The sequence below is a fragment of the Schistocerca gregaria genome, chromosome 3 (assembly GCF_023897955.1).
Source record: "Schistocerca gregaria isolate iqSchGreg1 chromosome 3, iqSchGreg1.2, whole genome shotgun sequence".
Classification (NCBI taxonomy): Eukaryota; Metazoa; Arthropoda; class Insecta; order Orthoptera; family Acrididae; genus Schistocerca; species Schistocerca gregaria.
Window position 1 is genome coordinate 520,729,414 of NC_064922.1, and position 18,320 is coordinate 520,747,733.

Sequence of the window (18,320 nt, forward strand, 5' to 3'; positions counted from 1 at the left end):
TATCACAAAGAAATTTAAAAAATTAGCCTTCATGGAAATGGTATTGTGAGCCCAACTCAAATCTCGGAGTGCTTGCACGAGTCCATACATATTATAAAAATGAATGTATATATGTATGCAGCACTTGATTTGTAAGAAGAGAGGTATCTTTGGGGGTCCAGGGGGATGGGGGTGTTTTTTGACACCTTAAATATCTCCACCCCACCCCACCCCACCCCTCCCCCGAGGTACCAGCACGAAGTACAGTCATGTGCTGCCACAAATGAAGCAATGTATGTATGTGTGTGTGTTTCATACCTCATCCTAAACCACTGCACCAATTTCAACCAGACTTGGTGCACATATCATTTCCTGTCTGGAGAGTGTCCTTGTGGGGATAAGAACCACCTACCTGTAAAAGGGGCACTGGTAAGGTTGTAAAGGAGTGTAGCCCACAACAGGCAAATACCCAGACTTTATTAATCCCGTACTTGAGAATGAGAGTGCTTAGTAGCTTGCATCGAACTTACACATGATTTGAAACCTTTAAAACTTTTTATCACTGGCAACCTACACAAAATTTGTAGATTGTATTCACGTATGCCATTGGGTGTACTTGCAAAAGTATGTCATTGTATGACACACAGTTCAAGAGATACGATGTCATTGATATTGAGCTGCATAAAACTGAAATGGCAGGATGAAATTAGATAGCGTTGTGGGTGAAATATGTATACAGTTATGTGTGAAATGTATTAAATATGTGTGATGTGTATGCTGGCAAAGCTGCAGGTAGAAAGCTGCTCCTAAACCCCTGGATCAGTTTCAGATGTGTTGGTACCAGCAAGCTGCTATTGGGGTGGGAGTGATAATGTGTAGAGGGAAAGGGAAGGAAAGAGATAAACAGAGATTGGGGGGGAGGGGGGAGTAGCAGATGGACAGAGAGAGTGACAAGAGGAGAAAGACAGGGAGGGGTTGAGGTGGTGGAAGGGGGACGGGACGGGGGGGGGGGGGGGGAGGGAGAGAGACGAGATGAACAGAGAGGAGGTGCATGAACAGAGGGATAGGAGGAGATGCGCTAATAGAATTGCAATAAATGTATACCGGGTACTTGGCTAGTTCTTTGTACATGTAGCAAAGTCTGATGTCAGTGTAACATATCATCACATCAAAATCAATCCCTTTGGTCTTAGTGAAAATTCCAAACATCATACAAAATTTTAAAAAGTTTCTATTAAGGATGTTTAAAATGGAATCTTAGAATTAAAAAACAAAAATTCTTGAGATTGTGATGGAATACCCAATAAAGTTATTAAATCAGTGCACATAACAAAATCACATGTACTAGTGCAAGTAATTAATCAATGTTTTGAAAAGGGCTCCTTCCCAGAGGTACTGATAGGTGCTGAAGTTAAATCACTTTTTAGGAAAGGATCGAGAGAAGCCACGAGAAATTATCATCCTGCCTCAATTCTAGTAGTAATTGTAGTTCATTTTAGGAAGTTGCTAAAATCCAAATTTCACTGGAAAATATTCCATTACCCCAACGGTTAGTTCAATTTTCAACTGGGGAAAAATACCATGGATGCATTCAACAATTATTTTGACAAAATAAACACAATAAGATTGCAGTTATCATCTGTGACATCACATAGACTTTAAATTCTGTAAACTATGCCTTGCTTGTATACAAATTTGACAAGTGTAGCATTAGGAGAAGTGCATTACAGTGACTTAAATCCTACTTACGGAACAGAAAGCAAAATTTTAGCATTAACTTAAATGAGGCCAAATATTACCCAGACTGAAAAATAATATGTCAAATTGTGCCTGAAGTCTTCACACTATGCCCAGTCTTATTTATTTTCTATGTTTTTGATTTACCATTAAATATCAGTTGTCCCTCACTTACATTTTGGATGATAGGTTTGTGTTAGTTGAAAAGTAGGATGCAGAAAAACTCCTTAATCAGTGATCAGTTTTCTCATTACCTTAGAAATTGAGTTTTTAGCTAAATGCGTGGAATCTTAATGTATCTGAGACGCGCATGATGCAGTTAAAATCCAGATTTTCAAAATGTGAACAGATTTAAATGATCCACAACAACTAGGATAAAGAAGAAACTGATACAGTCAAATTCTAAGGATTAAATTTGGATAAAAATTTGAACTTGCAGGCATACATTGATTACTTAGCTAGCACATGCAGCAACTTTTATTTGCGGTGCAAGCATTACCAGCTGCAAATGACAGACACTCAAAAGGTAGCATAGACAAGTTATTTTGACTCCATTAATTGGGTATGGTATTTTTTTGAGGGAGCGAGAGGAGGGGGGGGGGGGGGGGTTGAGGAGGAGGAAATCACCTAACGTAGTGCAGATGCTAAAGACAGAGAGAAAAATAATTTGGAATATTTTCATTGCACATGATAAACAACAGTATCACTCATTATTTAGGAACTTGCTCATTTTAACTTCCCCATACATATTTATGAATTTAACAATATTATGAAAAGGGTAGATTGCAGCTGCATTTGAAGATAACAGTTATGTGTGATTTGGTGTGCCTGCTTGTAGAAATGTATATGTGTTTTCGTTCCTTTTCTGAAAAAGACTTTGGGTGAAAGCTTGGTGTGTAACAGTGTTTTCATTGTGCCTTTCTGTAACCCAGTGTGTCACCTTTACACTGAATAGCAGTCTGTCCTTTCCATAATACTGCTGATATTCGAACCTGGACTTTCCATTGTTTATTTATGAAATTATTATCTCTTTGTATAATTGACAGAAGCCAGTTTGTCCAAACACAACACAAGAACCAAATCTTCGTGCTTCCCACCCACCACTTACAGGTTTAAGTCCCGCCTCATAACGAGGCGATGAAGGTAGAATGAGCTGCAAAAAGCTTGTTAAATATCCCACTAAGTATACACAGCTGTTGATAGAAATATCCTGTGAGTTTTGTATTAATTATTAATTTATTAATGTGAAAATTATTGCAACTATATATTTCTGACTTGTCTCTGATATGCTTATGAAATGGGTTTCAAATGTATGTAATGAGATGGTTAAACCCATTTCACAATTCAGATTGGAATGCATTTACCTGATTTGTGACTTCCACAAGCAGTGTTTTTTATTGTTTATTTTGATGTACCTCATTCTGATTTAGGTTGGTAGCAACTTCATCTTGCAACTTTCTCTTATCTTTAGTGATAGCTCTTATCTTTAGTGATAGTGCCTCAATTCCCCCCTTTTGTCATAGATATTTCATAAATAGAAATAGCTTCTTAAATCATTGCTGTTATAACCAGAGCTGTTAAATTTCAACATATTTATATACAAACAGACCGCTTCACAAAATCCATAGAAATGTTCAGGAATCTCGTCTACTGGTAAAAAGTATTACATTTTTGGTTGTTTTATATGAAGTTGGTAGCAATATTTCTGACACAGTGGTTTAAATCCCCATTTTTCCATCCAGATTTAAGGTTTCCATGATTTCCCTAACTCATTAATGCAAATGACAGTGTAATTCCTTTGAAAGATGTTGCCAGTCTTCCTTGCTCCCTCTCCTGATGCCAGTAACTAGATCATATGATGCCATGATGTTCAGCACATTTGACACTGTTCTTTTAAGTTTCCGACAACTTATTTCTTGAGAACCAGATCCTGGGTTTATCTGCTTTAGCAGACTCATCACATTGTGAGTGCAAATAATTTGGGCTTTGCGTAAGCTTGCAAGTAAGCAGCAATTGCAATTGCGGTGCTACTGCTGTTGCTTTGCCCTTCTAATAATTCTGCTCCAAGTTTGTCTCCTTATTACCACTGTATAATCTTGAAATGTTTGTGATAAGCTTAATTTCATTTTATTCTATGTTGAAATGTTATTACACTATAAATAAATTACCTGAGGTTTTTTTTTTATAGATCTTGACTGCAGGAAGCCGGAGTAATAGTGCATTTCACAGTGTGTTTCTCTTCTACTTACAACCACTGATTAGTGGCATCTGATTTTAATCCTTTAAGATATGCAGAAAGAGATTTGTTGAATTAATCGCACAATTCTCTCCCTAAGGTTCATCATGAAGAATTGAAGTTAAACTCTATCAGAACTGGAGATAATCTAGTGGCACATGGCTACATATTAAGTGGGGAAGAACAGCATGTTTGTGGTATTCCACTAATGGTATGTCAGATTTTGGCAGAACATGGCAGTTGCTAGCTTCAGAAGTAGACTTCCCTGGTTTTGTGTGTGAGGGACCTTATCTATCATAAATCTGTGTATTAGATTGCATCTGTTGAAGAACCTTAGCAAAAATTAAACATAAAAAGCCATGAAGTAGAGTTAAAAAACAAATCACAGTGACAAAAGTGGACACTGTCAGAATCCAATAGTCACTATTGAATGCTGTAAATAAAAGAAAGAAAGTGGCAAGAGAAGGTGGCATAGAAATTCATGAATATCTCTCTCTCTCTCTCTCTCTCTCTCTCTCTCTCTCTCTCTCTCTCTCTCTCTGTGTGTGTGTGTGTGTGTGTGTGTGTGTGTGTGTGTGTGTGTGTGTGTACTCTTCCTGTAGATTCTCCATGGCAGTATTTACAAACCACAATTTATGATTAAATGAATGGATATCATATGAGTGAGAGTGAGAGAGAGAGATGGCCACAGTTCTACTTTCCTTATACCACATGCTCCTGCCATTGCTCATTATAAAATTGTCTTTGTGCCCTTCATTGCTTCTGCTAATTTTATATTGACAGTTTATTGGAACTCATAACTCGAAAGCTGGTGTTTGGATTTGAGCGTTTTTTATGCTGATGTTTATATATCCTTACTCTTAAAACCTGACTTATTCATGGGTTCCTATGCCACATACTTGATCTTGTCTCTTCAACTCTCGTGTAAGTGCTAGAACTTCTTTGAAAGGTGTGGTTTTAACATTTATTCTGTCACAGTTTATGTAGATGCCAAATATGTCTCTAAAAATTATCAATACTCTACTTCATGAAGTTTCACTACTTTCCACCAACTATCAGTCTTATTATTTATAACATAATATTGAGCTTCTGCTTCGTATGTATTGACAAGCTTGTTACTGACCAGAAAATGCCAGAATCTGTAGTACTTGAGAAATTTGTTCCGGTGTGTAGTCTACTTTTATTATAGCTGCTTGGATTTTTTGTTACTTACTAGTTACTGATTGTGAAATAATGCATGCCTGGTGTAAACAACAAAAATTTCTTCCATTCCTGTACTAATTCATTATTGTAATTTTGGTAGACACTTAACAGTGCAAAGGTCATTAGAGCAGACAATTAGGATCGTGATTCTGTGTGTTATTTAGTGGTATGCTTTTTAACTCGCTGAAAGGTTATCCAAGACTTATACGTACTGCATGGTTAACATTAGTTATGATTCAGAAATAACTAAAAACAAATGGGATTATTTAGGTTAATTATTTGTATCATTTTGCAAGTTTGGCTGTACCTGTAGCTCTTACGAAAAAGATTTTGCCTTGAGTGAAAATAAATAAGAAGAATCACAAAATATAGTAGTTACAGCAATGTTTATTGAGGTTCATTTATCCAGAACAGTTAGTTAATCAATGTGATGTAGCTGTCTGTTTTTATTTTTTTACTTTAAATTTTTAAAAAAATATTTAGTTGGATTTGTTTTAAGATAGGTTATTTTGAAATTTACTGTGGGTATAAGGCAACACAAATTTGACTGAGATAGTGTATGGCATGGTTTGGATTTAGTGGCAGCACTTAGTATGTAGTTAAGTAATACAGAAAGATAAGAAGCCATCACTACCTCCTGTCAATTATGTGTAGGACCAAAAAACGAAAAGGCAGACAACAGAGAAAGAGGAGTAGCCAAACAGAGACTACAGGCACACCATATAGTCCATTGGAGCAGTCCCAGAGACTTTGAGACTTTCCACATTGGCATCAACTAGTGTGTAAAATATCAGTGCAGACACAGATTGCTTTGTCCATCTGAATCTTGATTGCGTGCACATGTTGTGGTTCATTGGTGCCTATAGGACTCGCATCAATGAAGATGATGTAACTACACTCCTGGAAATGGAAAAAAGAACACATTGACACCGGTATGTCAAACCCACCATACTTGCTCCGGACACTGCGAGAGGGCTGTACAAGCAATGATCACACGCACGGCACAGCGGACACACCAGGAACCGCGGTGTTGGCCGTCGAATGGTGCTAGCTGCGCAGCATTTGTGCACCACCGCCGCCGTCAGTGTCAGCCAGTTTGCCGTGGCATACGGAGCTCCATCGCAGTCTTTAACACTGGTGGCATGCCGCGACAGCGTGGACGTGAACCGTATGTGCAGTTGACGGACTTTGAGCGAGAGCGTATAGTGGGCATGCGGGAGGCCGGGTGGACGTACCGCCGAATTGCTCAACACGTGGGGCGTGAGGTCTCCACAGTACATCGATGTTGTCGCCAGTGGTCGGCGGAAGGTGCATGTGCCCGTCGACCTGGGACCGGACCGCAGCGACGCACGGATGCACGCCAAGACCGTAGGATCCTACGCAGTGCCGTAGGGGACCGCACCGCCACTTCCCAGCATATTAGGGACACTGTTGCTCCTGGGGTATCGGCGAGGACCATTCGCAACCGTCTCCATGAAGCTGGGCTACGGTCCCGCACACCGTTAGGCCATCTTCCGCTCGCGCCCCAACATCGTGCAGCCCGCCTCCAGTGGTGTCGCGACAGGCGTGAATGGAGGGACGAATGGAGACGTGTCGTCTTCAGCGATGAGAGTCGCTTCTGCCTTGGTGCCAATGATGGTCGTATGCGTGTTTGGCGCCGTGCAGGTGAGCGCCACAATCAGGACTGCATACGACCGAGGCACAAAGGGCCAACACCCAGCATCATGGTGTGGGGAGCGATCTCTCTACACTGGCCGTACACCTCTGGTGATCGTCGAGGGGACACTGAATAGTGCACGGTACATCCAAACCGTCATCGAACCCATCGTTCTACCATTCCTAGACCGGCAAGGGAACTTGCTGTTCCAACAGGACAATGCACGTCCTCATGTATCCCGTGCCACCCAACGTGCTCTAGAAGGTGTAAGTCAACTACCATGGCCAGCAAGATCTCCGGATCTGTCCCCCGCTGACACACGTTATTTAATTATAGTGTGCACAGGAAGTAAACATCAGTGTTGATTGGTCTCTAACTCTGGAACTGAGTTAATGACAAAGTAATTTATGTTGAGAGCCTGTATTTTATCTTTCTTGGGTTACTGAACTTGATACACCCCTTTCTTGAACTTCATGGCTCCAGATTTATTTATTTATCTGCCCTAAAAACGAGAATATCATTATTGTAAATTAGACAGCAGTACAGCCTCTGTTTTCACATTTTACTGTTGTTTGATGGTGGTATTTTTTTGTAGATAGATCATATATTTAGTTGTTAGTTCTAAATGTGCACTTCAATGCAGCACTTATGTGGAGAATGTTGGGAACAAAAGCTTCTGATCAATTCATATTGCATTGGCTGCTAGGACAAGACTCACCTCCTTCTCTCATGGCACCCAGCCTACAGCTTGTAAATGAAACATGGGTGTAATGGGTTAATGTTGTAGAAGTGGCACTAAAGCAAGCATCACCTTAATGTTTGAGCAATCAAAAATACAATTGTACCGCTGTGAAATAACTGTTGACGTGATTCTTAATATTGCTTATGGAAACTATAAGCTGTTACTAGGTGGAAGTAAAAATATTTAAGAGTGTAAATAATTCAGAGTGGCACAAAGTTAGCCAGTTTTCACTAGAGAGGGGCCAATATAAAGTGTGTGATTAATGCTGTTTTACAGCGTGAAACATTAATCGTTCACCAGCCAAATTTATTTTCATTATGTACAAACAACATAGGTGACTCTGAGACAGTGTTCTAAATGAGAGAGCACACTAGTAGTAATTTATCCATATTTTCTGTTTCACTTTCTGCTTGACAAATATTTCAGCGGGTATATTAAACAAATTGCACTGTAAGACTTACTCATGGAACCCTTTTTACTACTTTGAGAGACAGATTGGTGAGGAATTTGTGCGAAAATGAACCAACTGCCTGAGCCACCAATGAGGCAGAAATATCAAAATGTGGTGAACATTCCTTTGTCTTTGTAAACTGATGCATCCTTAGAGAGATACCTGTTACAATTCGCTCAGTAAACAAAAGTCCGGCAGTATGTCTTAAGATACTGTTGTTAGAGGAACTGGCACTCAGATGTGACACACCACATTGACAGAGTGAAATGCTACACATGTTTGCACTTTCTTTGCCTTCCAGTAATAAAATATATTGGAATGCAGTACATCAGGAATGCTATTTAGTATCAACAACTTACTGCAGTTACACTTACAAATTATAGCATATGCAGGTTAACCTCTTACCTACTCCCTATCAGCTGATTAGTTTGGCCATAGTAAGCAAGATGGTCAATCATGTGTTGAATCACTGTTTATCCATGTACTCGAACCTGTGCAAAATGTATGCATCATATGACATATGTATTTCGGTGCAACGGAAGAAACTGCAAAATAATAAACATTGTTTGGGCACAATCAATAATTTTAAGATGTCTGGGAAGTAAATATGATACATTCATCAATAAACATAAATGATTTATTTGCAAGTAGACAATTATGAGTAACAATTTATAATTTAATAGTCAGTTTATATTAGTTATGCTTTGGAAAAACCTGTAGAAAATTAGTAATTTTTAACTGTATGATAGTTTCCAAAACATTGAGATACATATTACACAACTTGACAGTTTTTGCATTACCATATCTTTTTTTAAACTTAAGGTAGTATGTTTTGTAATAATGCTTCTGCTCTTTGAAGTTCATACTCAGTGCAACTCTGGTTTGTTTTTGTTGTAAAGACTGCATGGACTACAATCATAACGTGGAACCCTGCTATTGTATGATCATAGCAAACAATACCAGTCATTCCCTGTAGTAATAAACAATACATTTCAATCTGAAAGTAAGATTTCATTGACTTCTGTTTTGCTCAGTCATTTCTGCACTTATGTCTTTTGTAGAAATAATATAGATGTCCCGTTTGCTTCCACTTCAATGCTAATATGCTATTGCAGCTTGTCTTGTGCATTCCACTTATATAAAAAAAATCTTTAACGAAATCTTCTGCCTTTTTTCAATTAAACTATACTGTCCTAAGGACAGTTGTTCCACTTGCAAGTAAAGTTACAACCAGACTAACAGTTATTGTGAATAATAACAATTATCGATATACAAAGTGCGTATTTTATTTAATATTGACTTTGGCAGATCCATCACAACAATTTCAGGTGAATTATAATAGAGATCTGTTTTATCATTTCCTGAATATATTTTAAAATTAAAGCAATAGCCCAATGCTGATTCACACAGCTATTACAGTTATATCCCAATTCCTACCCGCTTCATGAGATTAAGTTGTGTATAAGACATACATCCCTTAAATTTCATTGACAATTCATCAGTTGCAATGTTCTCTTCCATTATGTATACTTCTTACGGTTTTTTTTTATTTAAATGGTTTATCATAGGCGTGACTTAACATAATTTATCCATCTTTCCAATCATTTCTAATTTAATTGGATAGATAAAAAAATCTACTCACCAAGTGGCAGCAGAACACACATGTAAAAGGAGGCTATAATTAGGCAAGCTTTCGGAGCCAGCGGCTCTTTGTTCAGGCAGAAGGGTTGAAGGAGAAGGAAGAGGGATGTAGGAAAAGCACTGGAGAGGCTGAGGAAAATGGGTAGATTTTGAGAAAGTCACCCGGAACTGTGGGTCAGAGGAGGCTTTCCCAAAATCTACCCCTTTTCCTAGACCTCTTCAGTCCTTTTCCTTCACCCTCTTCCTTCTCCTTCAACTCTTGTGCCTGAAGGAGCCACTGGCTCTGAAAGATAGCTAGTTATGATGGCTATTTCAGATTAGTACATCTGAATTTTTGAGCCACTATTAGGCATAATAAAAAGTACATTTTAATTTAATTTCAGTTGACAGGGATCCATGCTCATCAATTTTCTTTTTTGTATTTTCATTGATCATTGTTTGTTCTGCATGTCAATTTGCTGCTGTGACAGTACTATCCTACAAGAAAGTGCAGTGGTGAACATTATATAAAAAAGTGTTGACTCTTTTGTATTTCCATGTAACTGCTCTACTACTGGTGCTCCTATGCCCAGAGTCTCGTATATTCCCATATTTTGGATTGTTGTTTTCTTCTTTCCTAATCTGTTACTTCGATGATTGATCACAGATAGTGTCTTCATCATCAGTGTAATCTTCACTGGTTGATCTTATAGGATGATTTCATATAAGAAATACAATAAGCATACCATGAGTCTCATTATTGACAGGATCTACAAAATCACTGTCTGTAGTAACAACACACTTATCACTAGGAGCATCATTGTTACATGCCCTTTCTACTGGCACTGTGGGTGTATTGCTTGTGAGCACAATGAAGAGATTCATGTAATTCAAGGAAGTGAATATTGATATCTTTTGAACAAAGAGTCCAACTCATGTTCTTGTCATTTGTTCTGAGTGATGCACCATGAACCAGGCTCATCTTGCATAAGTGTGATCCACACAAAATACCACAAGGCAGGCTCATGCTTATTATTTATGGTCCAACTTCTTTACCATGACTCTTGCCCATGCTTGAAGACCAAGGTATTATATGAGAGTTATCTTTATTGGAAGACAGAAAACAGAATAAGGTCTACCTTAGTTTACAGAAATGTTGCATGTGAGGGGCTTTCTAGCTTATCAGAGCAGAGATTATAGTGAATTTGAAAGTGACAGGTTCACGACATCTGTTGCTCTGGGAAAACAGCCGTAAAAACTCATTTTGTATATTTTGTAGTATATATTATTTATGCTGATATGGTAAGTTTCGTGTCTGTGTGGATGATATTTGATGCTGAAGCCAAAGCTGTGTGTGCCATCTTAACTTCAAAATGCATTCATTTACCAGTGAACTGCTAATAGCCTAATACAGGTTATTTTGAGAGTGAACAGAAAACAATAAATAATGTACCTTACTATTTTAGTTCCCAGTTTTGTTAATGTCTGTTCTTTTCAGTTCTATCAGTGTCATATGTAACATTAATGATGCTATCTTTCTCGTAAAATTGTATTAGCATACATTGTTTTTTTTTTCTTTGTCTTTTAATTGCAGTGATAAAATTTAGAGAAGCACCACATGGTATGTGTATGCATTGATAAGTGTACTAAGTTCATCTTCCATTATATTTTAGTTTCTGTTCTACTGTCTCACAAGAAGGAATTATAGCAACATTCTTTTTTATTTCTTCAGCAACACAAAAATGTCATTTTAGTTTACATGAACATTTTGGTCTACAGAAATTAAAAACACGGCCTGGTGTTCCTCTGCCACTGCTTGTCAACCCACGTCTCCAGGAGGAGCTGGAAGCAGGTGCTCGACCCTCAGTGCACAGCCAAAGACTGCAAGAATTCCTTCTGCTACTTGCCGTTTGCAACACAGTTGTTGTTTCCCAGCATCCTCACCATGACATTGTAAGAGCTCTTTTAAAACATAATAATAATAATAATAATAATAATACATTATTTGGGAAGTAAAGTGATGAATTTATTTTAAATTTGACTTGTGAATCTGCAGATACAGGTATATGTTTATTGTCCTGTTACTGAGTGAAGTTGTGCATTGGTTAGAACAATAGATCCACATTTGAGAGGATGAGAGTTCAAATCCCCAGCTGGCCATCATTCTGTGATTTTTCCTAAATTGCTCAGGCAGATGCCAGGGTGGTCCCTTTGAAAGGGTATGGCTGATTCTCCTCCGTAATCAAAGCTTGTTCTCCATATGTAATAACCTCACTGTCAGCAGGATGTTAAACACTAATCTTCCTCACTTCTTCGTGCCCTTTATTATTCTGCTAAATTACTTACATTGTTCTGCACTTAACACTTACTGGCAGCTGAAGGTGACATGGTACTTACAAATCATCATCTTAAGGAGAAACAAGAGCTTTGCATTTGCATAAAAATGTACCTGGATTAATCATATCACAGGCACTATCATGACTGCTCAGGTTAGATTTGTCCTGCACAACATAATTTCTTGAGCCCTTCCAACTGTGTGAGTTTATGACCACTGTATCAAATGTGGGAATCTCAGTTGTTTTATAGTCTTATGACATTATGGTGCTTAAAATTGTTTTCATTTGCCAGGTCCACATACAGTTGGATATCTGCTGAAACCATAACTACAGGCTTTTATGTAAAATTGTTCATTGGATAGTGTTGTTTTGGTATTAGGTTTTTGCTGTCTGACTTCCAGAGTTCAAATGTTACATAGCTTGGAAATCTAAACATTGCAGATTGGCAATGAATTTTAGTTTAATTAATTAAATTAATTACTGCTTTTGAAGATCTATGATGAGATTTATACTGTTAATTGAAATACTTACTACAACTTAATGTTTACTTGATGATCTCCATAGCATAACTAAATCTTTCGCATATCGCAATATTTTGCACTTTTGAGAGAGGGGGGAGGAGGGGAGGATGTTACTTCAGTAGTAGTATTTAAAAAAAATTAAGTTGCACTGATCAGATGGAGATACACTGTTATCTCTATGGTTTGACTGAATTCTCAGTACTCGATGATTACAAAGACTTGTACGTGAAACATAAACTTATTTTTATTTGACAACAAAAATAAAATTAATTACTCCTTACTAAAGCCATGCTCACCTTAAATATGTATCAAAGAAAGATACTTATTCATCCATTCCTTATGTACATGATTATTAACTTTGTTATTAAAATTGGCATTTGTTATGACATAAAATTTCGGAGGTTTTGTCACCCCTGGTGATCCTCCCCCTTCTAACATGAGACTGATACCTTTTTAGTTTAATAGTAACAATTAAATGACTATGACACAAAACCAAAACAAAGTATATTAAGTTAAGATTGTTCTTGTAACTTAACTGTCTTTGCAATGGAGAAGTAATGTTGGTCGGTTTATGTATTTCTCTATAGAAGTCTATGTTGTTGTTGTTGTTGTTGTTGTTGTTGTTGTTGTTGTTGTTGTGGTCTTCAGTCCTGAGACTGGTTAGATGCAGCTCTCCATGCTACACTATCCTGTGCAAGCTTCTTCATCTCCCAGTACGTACTGCAACCTACATCCTTCTGAATCTGCTTAGTGTATTCGTCTCTGGGTCTCCCTCTACGATTTTTACCCTCCACGCTGCCCTCCAATGCTAAATTTGTGATCCCTTGATGCCTCAGAACATGTCCTACCAACCGATCTCTTCTTCTGGTCAAGTTGTGCCACAAACTTCTCTTCTCCCCAATCCTATTCAATACCTCCTCATTAGTTACGTGATCTACCCATCTAATCTTCAGCATTCTTCTGTAGCACCACATTTCGAAAGCTTCTATTCTCTTCTTGTCCAAACTATGTATCGTCCATGTTTCACTTCCATACATGGCGACACTCCATACAAATACTTTCAGAAATGACTTCCTGACACTTAAATCTATACTAGATGTTAACAAATTTCTCTTCTTCAGAAACACTTTCCTTGCCATTGCCAGTCTACATTTTATATCCTCTCTACTTCGATCAACATCAGTTATTTTGCTCCCCAAATAGCAAAACTACTTTACTACTTGAAGTGTCTCATTTCCTAATCTAATTCCCTCAGCATCACCTGACTTAATTCGATTACATTCCATTATGCTCATTTTGCTTTTGTTGATGTTCATCTTATACCCTCCTTTCAAGACACTGTCAATTCCGTTCAACTGCTCTTCTAAGTCCTTTGCTGTCTCTGACAGAATTACAATGTCATCGGCGAACCTCAAAGTTTTTATTTCTTCTCCATGGATTTTAATACCTACTCCAAATTTTTCTTTTGTTTCCTTTACTGCTTGCTCAATATACAGATTGACTAACATCGGGGAGAGGCTACAACCCTGTCTCACTCCCTTCCCAACCACTGCTTCCCTTTCATGCCCATCGACTCTTATAACTGCCATCTGGTTTCTGTACAAATTGTAAATAGCCTTTTGCTCCCTGTATTTTACCCCTGCCACCATCCTCTGCTGCCTTCACTACTTCATCCCTCAAAGCTACCCATTCTTCTTCTACTGTATTTCTTTCCCCCATTCCTGTCAATTGTTCCCTTATGCTCTCCCTGTAACTCTGTACAACCTCTAGTTGTTTCAGTTTATCCAGGTCCCATCTCCTTAAATTCCCAACTTTTTGCAGTTTCTTCAGTTTTAATCTGCAGTTCATAACCAGTAGATTGTGGTCAGAGTCCACATCTGCTCCTGGAAATGTCTTACAATTTAAAACCTGGTTCCTAAATCTCTATCTTACCATTATATAATCTATCTGATACCTTTTAGTATATCCAAGGTTCTTCCATGTATACAACCTTCTTTCATGATTCTTAAACCAAGTGTTAGCTATGATTAAGTTGTGCTCTGTGCAAAATTCTACTAGGCAGCTTCCTCTTTCATTTCTTAGCCCCAATCCATATTCACCTACTATGTTTCCTTCTCTCCCTTTTCCTACACTCGAATTCCAGTCACCCATGACTATTAAATTTTTGTCTCCCTTAACTATCTGAATAATTTCTTTGATTTGATCAAACATTTCTTCAATTTCTCCGTTATCTGCAGAGCTAGTTGGCATATAAACTTGTACTACTGTAGTAGTTGTGGGCTTCGTATCTATCTTTGCCACAATAATGCGTTGACTATGCTGTTTGTAGTAGCTTACCCGCATTCCTATTTTCCTATTCATTATTAAACCTACTCCTGCATTACCCCTATTTGATTTTGTGTTTATAACCCTGTAGTCACCTGACCAGAAGTCTTGTTCCTCCTGCCACCGAACTTCTCTAATTCCCACTATATCTAACTTTAACCTATCCATTTTCCTTTTTAAATTTTCTAACCTACCTGCCCGATTAAGGGATCTGACATTCCATGCTCCGATCCGTAGAACGCCAGTTTTCTTTCTCCTGATAACGACATCCTCTTGAGTAGTCCCCGCCCGGAGATCCGAATGGGGGACTATTTTACCTCCGGAATATTTTACCCAAGAGGACGCCATCATCGTTTAATCATATAGTAAAGCTGCATGCCCTCGGGAAAAAGTTTTCACTCTTTGCCTTTAAATACATCTGCGTGTGTCTGTATATGGATGTGTGTGTCTGTATATGGATGTGTGTGTCTGTATATGGATGTGTGTGTCTGTATATGGATGTGTGTGTGTGTGTGTGTGTGTGTGTGTGTGTGTGTGTGTGTGTGTGTGTTTATTGTGCCTGTCTACCGGCACATTCCCAGTTGGTAAGTCTTGGAATCTTTGTTTTTAATATATATATATATATATATATATATATATATATATATATATATATATATATAAAGTTGATGTGACTTAGCAAACAAAAGCGCTGGCAGATCGATAAATACACAAACATACAAACAAAATTCAGGCCTTCGCAACCAACAGTTGCTTCTTCAGGAAAGAGGGAAGGAGAGGGAAAGACAAAAGGATGAGGTTTTTAAGGGAGAGGGTAAGGAGTCATTCCAATCCCAGGAGCAGAAAGACTTACCTTAAGGGGAAAAAAGGTGCGTGCGTGCGTGCGCGCGCGCGCGCGCGCGCACACACACACACACACACACACACACACACACACACACACACACACACACACACACACACACACCGCTCATACACACACACAAGCAGACATTTGTAAAGGAAAAGAGTTTGGGCAGAGATGTCAGTCAAGGCGGAAGTACAGAGGCAAAGATGTTGTTGAAAGACAGGTGAGGTATGAGCGGCAGCAACTTGAAATTAGCGGAGGTTGAGGCCTGGCAGATAACAAGAAGAGAGGATATACTGAAGGGCAAGTTCCCATCTCCAGAGTTCTGACAGGTTGGTGTTAGTGGGAAGTATCCAGATAACCCGGACGGTGTAACACTGTGTCAAGATGTGCTGGCCGTGCAACAAGGCATGTTTAGCCACAGGGTGATTCTCATTACCAACAAACACTATCTGCCTGTGTCCATTCATGTGAATGGACAGTTTGTTGCTGGTCATTCCCACATAGAAAGCTTCACAGTGTAGGCAGGTCAGTTGGTAAATCACGTGGGTGCTTTCACACGTGGCTCTGCCTTTGATCGTGTACACCTTCCGGGTTACAGGACTGGAGTAGGTGGTGGTAGGAGGGTGCATGGGGCAGGTTTTACACTGGGGGCGGTTACAAGGGTAGGAGCCAGAGGGTAGGGAAGGTGGTTTGGGGATTTCATAGGGATGAACCAAGAGGTTACGAAGGTTAGGTGGACGGCGGAAAGACACTCTTGGTGGAGTGGGGATGATTTCATGAAGGATGGATCTCATTTCAGGGCAGGTTTGAGGAAGTCGTATCCCTGCTGGAGAGCCACATTCAGAGTCTGATCCAGTCCCGGGAAGTATCCTGTCACAAGTGGGGCATTTCTGTGGTTCTTCTGTGGGAGGCTCTGGGTTTGAAGGGATGAGGAAGTGGCTCTGGTTATTTGCTTCTGTATGAGGTCAGGAGGGTAGTTGCGGGATGCGAAAGCTGTTTTCAGGTTGTTGGTGTAATGGTTCAGGGATTCCTGACTGGAGCAGATTCGTTTGCCATGAAGACCTAGGCTGTAGGGAAGGGACTGTTTGATGTAGAATGGGTGGTAGCTGTCATAATGGAGGTACTGTTGCTTGTTGGTGGGTTTAATGTGGACAGACGAGTGAAGCTGGCCATTGGACTGATGGAGGTCAACGTCAAGGAAAGTGGCATGGGATTTGGAGTAGGACCATGGAAATCTGATGGAACCAAAGGAGTTGAGGTTGGAGAGGAAATTCTGGAGTTCTTCTTCACTGTGAGTGTGAGTCCAGATAATGAAGATGTCATCAATAAATCTGTACCAAACTTTGGGTTGGCAGGCTTGGGTAACCAAGAAGGCTTCATCTAAGTGACCCATAAATAGGTTGGCATAAGAGGGGGCCATCCTGGCACCCCATGGCTGTTCCATTTAATTGTTGGTATGTCTGGCCTTCAAAAGTGAAGAAGTTGTGGGGTCAGGATGAAGCTGGCTAAGGTAATGAGGAAAGAGGTTTTAGGTAGGGTAGCAGGTGTTCGGTGTGAAAGGAAGTGCTCCATCGCAGCGAGGCCCTGGACGTGTGGAATATTTGTGTGTAAGGAAGTGGCATCAATGGTTACAAGGATGGTAATCCGGGGGTAACAGATTGGGTAAGGATTCCAGGTGTTCGAGAAAGTGGTTGGTGTCTTTGATGAAGGATGGGAGACTGCATGTAATGGGTTGAAGGTGTTGATCTACGTAGGCAGAGATACGTTCTGTGGGGGCTTGGTAACCAGCTACAATGAGGCGGCCGGGATGATTGGGTTTGTGAATTTTAGGAAGAAGGTAGAAGGTAGGGTTGCGGGGTGTCGGTGGGGTCAGGAGGTTGATGGAGTCAGGTGAAAGGTTTTGTAGGGGGGCCTAATGTTCTTAGGATTCTTTGAAGCTTCGCCTGGACATCAGGAATGGGATTACCTTGGCAAACTTTGTTTGTGGTGTTGCCTGAAAGCTGACGCAGTCCCTCAGCCACATACTCCCAGTGATCAAGTACTACGGTCATGGAACCCTTGTCTGCCGGAAGAATGACGATGGATTGGTCAGCCTTCAGATCACGGATAGCTTGGGCTTCAGCAGTGGTGATGTTGGAGTAGGATTAAGGTTTTTTAAGGAGGATTGAGAGGCAAGGCTGGAAGTCAGAAATTCCTGGAAGGTTTGGAGAGGGTGATTTTTGAAGAAAAGGAGGTGGGTCCTGCTGTGACGGAGGACGGAACTGTTCCAGGCAGGGTTCAATTTGGATATTGTCTTGGGGAGTTGGATCATTAGGAGTAGGATTAGGATCAGTTTTCTTCATGGTAAAATGATATTTCAAGCAGAGGGTACGAGTGTAGGACAGTAAATCTTTGACGAGGGCTGTTTGGTTGAATCTGGGAATGGGGCTGAAGGTGAGGCCTTTGGATAAGACAGAGGTTTTGGATTGGGAGAGAGGTTTGGAGGAAAGGTTAACTACTGAATTAGGGTGTTGTGGTTCCAGATTGTGTTGATTGGAATTTTGAGGTTTTTGGAGGGAGTGGAGCTGGAAGTGGGAGATTGAGTAGATGGGAGAGACTGGGTTTGTGTGCAATGAGAGGAGGTTGAGGTTTGCTGGAAAGGTTGTGAAGGGTGAGCAAGTTGC

At 39.7% G+C, this 18,320-nt stretch overlaps 1 protein-coding gene across 4 annotated transcripts in view; it reads left to right on the top strand.

The window, feature by feature from the left end:
• LOC126353875 (phospholipid-transporting ATPase VD) overlaps positions 1–18,320 on the top strand; it is a 357,121-nt gene that overhangs the window by 269,753 nt on the left and 69,048 nt on the right. For 2 of the 4 annotated variants that reach the window (XM_050003062.1, XM_050003063.1), the window contains exons 8-9: positions 4,053–4,163; positions 11,405–11,578. In XM_050003062.1, coding sequence (XP_049859019.1) covers positions 4,053–4,163; positions 11,405–11,578 — 285 coding nt within the window. The remainder of the gene's footprint in view (positions 1–4,052; positions 4,164–11,404; positions 11,579–18,320) is intronic. The other 2 variants (XM_050003064.1, XM_050003065.1) reach the window with 1 other exon arrangement.